Source organism: Octopus bimaculoides, chromosome 5 (assembly GCF_001194135.2).
Source record: "Octopus bimaculoides isolate UCB-OBI-ISO-001 chromosome 5, ASM119413v2, whole genome shotgun sequence".
NCBI lineage: Eukaryota > Metazoa > Mollusca > Cephalopoda > Octopoda > Octopodidae > Octopus > Octopus bimaculoides.
The window spans coordinates 17,344,277-17,348,501 of NC_068985.1; the positions used below are offsets into that span (position 1 = coordinate 17,344,277).

At 37.5% G+C, this 4,225-nt stretch overlaps 1 protein-coding gene across 1 annotated transcript in view; it reads right to left on the bottom strand.

Moving 5' to 3' along the window:
* The window catches only part of LOC106868507 (glutamate dehydrogenase, mitochondrial), a 35,887-nt gene that overhangs the window by 17,212 nt on the left and 14,450 nt on the right, over positions 1-4,225 (bottom strand). Inside the window, exon 5 of the mRNA XM_014913814.2 lies at positions 472-570. Coding sequence (XP_014769300.1) covers positions 472-570 — 99 coding nt within the window. The remainder of the gene's footprint in view (positions 1-471; positions 571-4,225) is intronic.

Sequence of the window (4,225 nt, forward strand, 5' to 3'; positions counted from 1 at the left end):
ATATATATATATATATAGATGATAAGCAGGTGTAGACGTAATGGACATTTACTAATGCTCCCGCTTCTTGTCTACTACTTCCCAGGCAGCATTTTTAGCACAGTTGAAACCGCTGGATTGAACAGTACTACCCAAGTTTCAAAAACCATAATGATATCCACTAGGCAGCTGATGATGGGAATATATTTGACATGTTTGCTACCTGGGAATGTTTTATATTGTGTGATCTCATTGCTTTAAGTTGTCCTTTATTCTTGCAAGGTTAAACTTGTTGAAGGGTTCTTGGTTTCTTAGCTTATGGTGATTATCCTTCACTGGGATTCTAATTATGGTTAGAATAATATTTATTTTGGGGCTTCTATTTTAGGCAAGTTTTGTTGCATGAACATTTTACACTGTTTATATACTTCTGGCAAATTCAAAGAAATATGTATCACAAAGATCAATAAACAAAAATAATCAAGAAGTAACCTGGATAATGAAGGTTTTGTCCCCAAGGCCAGGAGTGCATCCAATCATACTCATATACGAAGCTTCTTCTGTAAAATTCTGGATTCCATGAAAGACGCCCTGAAAAAACAATTTAAATAAGACATGAATTATACCATATTTTATTATTTCAATAGTCATCACAGTAGTTAAAATAGTGTTTTCCTTGGAGAGAAATGTTACTTACTCTTTTACTTGTTTCAGTCATTTGACTGCAGCATGCTGGAGCACTGCCTTTAGTCGAGCAAATCGACCCTGGGACTTATTCTTTGTAAGCCTAGTACTTATTCTATCAGTCTTTTTTGCCAAACCGCTAAGTTACGGGGACATGAACACACCAGCATCGGTTGTCAAGCAATGCTAGAGGGGACAAACACAGACACACAAACACACGCACATATATATATATATATATATATATATATATATACGACGTGCTTCTTTCAGTTTCCGTCTACCAAATCTACTCACAAGGCTTTGGTCGGCCCAAGGCTATGGTAGAAAACACTTGCCCAAGATGCCACACAGTGGGACTGAACCCAGAACCATGTGGTTGGTAAGCAAGCTACTTACCACACAGCCATTTTTTTATACGTAAACTTTAAAGTAAGATGTGATTCTCTTTTTTTTGTAAAATGCCCTTTGTGACAACGTACACTAATATTTTCGCAGTAAAACTTTTATATGAAAACACTTTTTATATATAAAACTGAATTTTATGTCTATTTTCATATGTATGTGTGTGTGTAGACAGAAAGATAATAGGAATGTTGACTTCCTATATTAAAAAAATAAACTTTCTTTTTATTTTTCCTTTGTGTGTGTGCATGTATGTATATAAATATATATTTGTATGTATGTATGTGTGTGTGTGTATATATATCATCATCATCATCATTGTTTAACATCCGACTTCCATGCTAGCATGTGTCGTGGGGTGCAAAAGTAGGTATACAGTAAGTATCAGATCAATGTTATAATACTTAATTCATTAAAATTATTAGAACATTAAATTATTTAGCCTCATTTTTTTATATTTTCAGTGTCATTAATCATAATACATTTGTCATAACTATAATAATACTTTTATCGTAAACTTTTAATTTTTTTGATTTTCGAGCGAGATCATTGCCAGTGCCACTGGACTGGCTCTTGTGCGGGTGGCACATAAAATACACCATTTTGAGCGTGGCCGTTGCCAGTACCGCCTGACTGGCCTTCGTGATGGTGACACGTAAAAGCACCCACTACACTCTCTGAGTGGTTGGCGTTAGGAAGGGCATCCAGCTGTAGAAACTCTGCCAAATCAGATTGGAGCCTGGTGTTGCCATCTGGTTTCACCAGTCCTCAGTCAAATTGTCCAACCCATGCTAGCATGGAAAGCGGACGTTAAACAATGATGATGATGATGATGAAACCAAGTAAAAGAAAAAATATCTACAGCTGCCCATTACCTCCTCCTCCCTGATTCACTCTTATTTCCCCTTACCTGCATTAAACCAATACCATCTACCATGTCTCCACCCATGTTTACTGCATTCACCTCTGTTCTCATTTCTAACCATCTGTCTCTCCCCATGCACACTCCAGCCAACCTATAGGCCCAATGAAGCTGAATGAATCTGGCATTTCTTGCTAGCCATTGTTGAGATGATTTCATCTGCCTCTGATATATACTGTGCTTTTAAATATAGCATGTCCATAAATGTTATCTCTGGACAGGTACTGCAATTAATGGCTATATTAACTTACTATTGCATATAATATAGATATATATATGTATTTCACTTAGGAATTGCTAGACTAATAACCTAGTGTAGAACACAGTATACATATGCTTCAGAACAAAGCATTATTAGAGTACAGAGTGGCAATAAGAAAATAAGATGACAAAGGAATTAACAATTATCTTGTGAACTTCATTAGCTTACAGCTGTTTCTGCTATAAGATGCAGTAGACTCAAAGTTGAGTGCTTGAGTAACTCCTCATAGCTTCATCAGAGCCTCAAATATAAAGTGCAGTTTATTTGGGAAAAGAATACAGACACACACACACACACGTGCGCGCGTGTTGTTATAGTCCAGTTTGAAATGATAATAAAAAAACAAGTACTCAATACATGCAATACTCTTTTACTTGTTTCAGTCATTTGACTGCGGCCATGCTGGAGCACCGCCTTTAGTCGAATCAAATCGACCCCAGGACTTATTCTTTGTAAGCCTAGTACTTGTTCTATCGGACTCTTTTGCCGAACCGCTAAGTTACGGGGACCTAAACACACCAGCATCGGTTGTCAAGTGATGTTGGGAGGGGGGCAAACACAGACACGCAAACATATGCACACACACACACACATATATATATATATATATATATATATATATATATATATATATGACGGGCTTCTTTCAGTTTTCGTCTCCCAAATCCACTCACAACGCTTTGGTCAGCCCAAAGCTATAGCAGAAGACACTTGCCCAAGGTGCCACGCAGTGGGACTGAACACGAGACCATGTGGTTGGTAAGCAAGCTACTTACCACACACCCACTCCTGAGAAGATTTATTTATGAAATGAATTCCTCTTACAAGACTTGTTCTCAATTTATCTGGGAGATTTGGAGTGTGACCAGAAGTGTCAGTTGTGAGAGTGATTGAATGCAGGTTTAGAATTTACAGGTAATATGAAAAGTTAATAAGGAGAGAAAAATAAATAGACAAGAAGAAAGAGAAAAGAGAAAGAAGAGTGAGGAAAGGGAAAATATGAAGGAGATAGTATCAGAGCCAATTGAGAGAGAAAGGGAGAGAGAATGGATGGATGGATGCACAGAAAGAGAGAGAGAGAGAGAAAAAAAGAAAAAAGAAGGAGAGGGAGAAAGAGAAGAGAAACAAAGAATAAAAAAGAGAGAAAATTTTGGATAAGCAAGACTGATAAACAGGCTGATAGATAATGGATGGAAAGATAGGCAAAAAGATAGACAGCTGGACAAGTTAGCTTAGGAACCAAAAAAGGAAAGAAATTCATAAAGTTGAAATATAAAGAAGAAAATAAAATGGGAACATAAGGAAGAAGTTTCAGTGCCATGTCTGGATGAATTGGTAAGTAGTATTTTAAGCTGACCTATGTTTTGTAGGGAAGGTGAGAGGAGTATCACTGTAAGGTAGTAGAACCAGATTAGAAAGAGGTGTAGTCAGAGGTGAAAACTAAATTTAGTTACTTCACAAATTTGTACTAGATTAAACAATTTCATGCTTGGCTAGAATAGCATAATTTAAGAGAAGAAAAACAAAAAACTTTAGCTAGGGCCAAAGAACTGGATGGAGTCAGATTTAAAATTAATAGCATTATCAAATTTATAAGAAATGAAAATGCTAGATCATCATCGCCGTCATCATCATCATCGTCATTTAACGTCTGCTTTCCATGCTAGCATGGGTTGGACGATTTGACTGAGGACTGGTGGACCAGGAGGCGACACCAAGCTCCAATCTGATTTGGCTAGATCAAGTTAGTTAAGGGAAACAGGGTAAAAGTGTGCATGTGTGGGCATGTAAAAAGCACCATTTGAACGTGATAGTTACCAGCGTCACCTTACTGGCACTTGGGCTGGTGACATGTGAACAAAACATTCAAGCAAGGTCATTGCCAGTATCGCTGGACTGACTCCTGTGCGGGTGGCACGTAAGAACACCATTTGAGCATGGCTGTTTCCAGTACCGCCAGTCCTTAGTCAAAT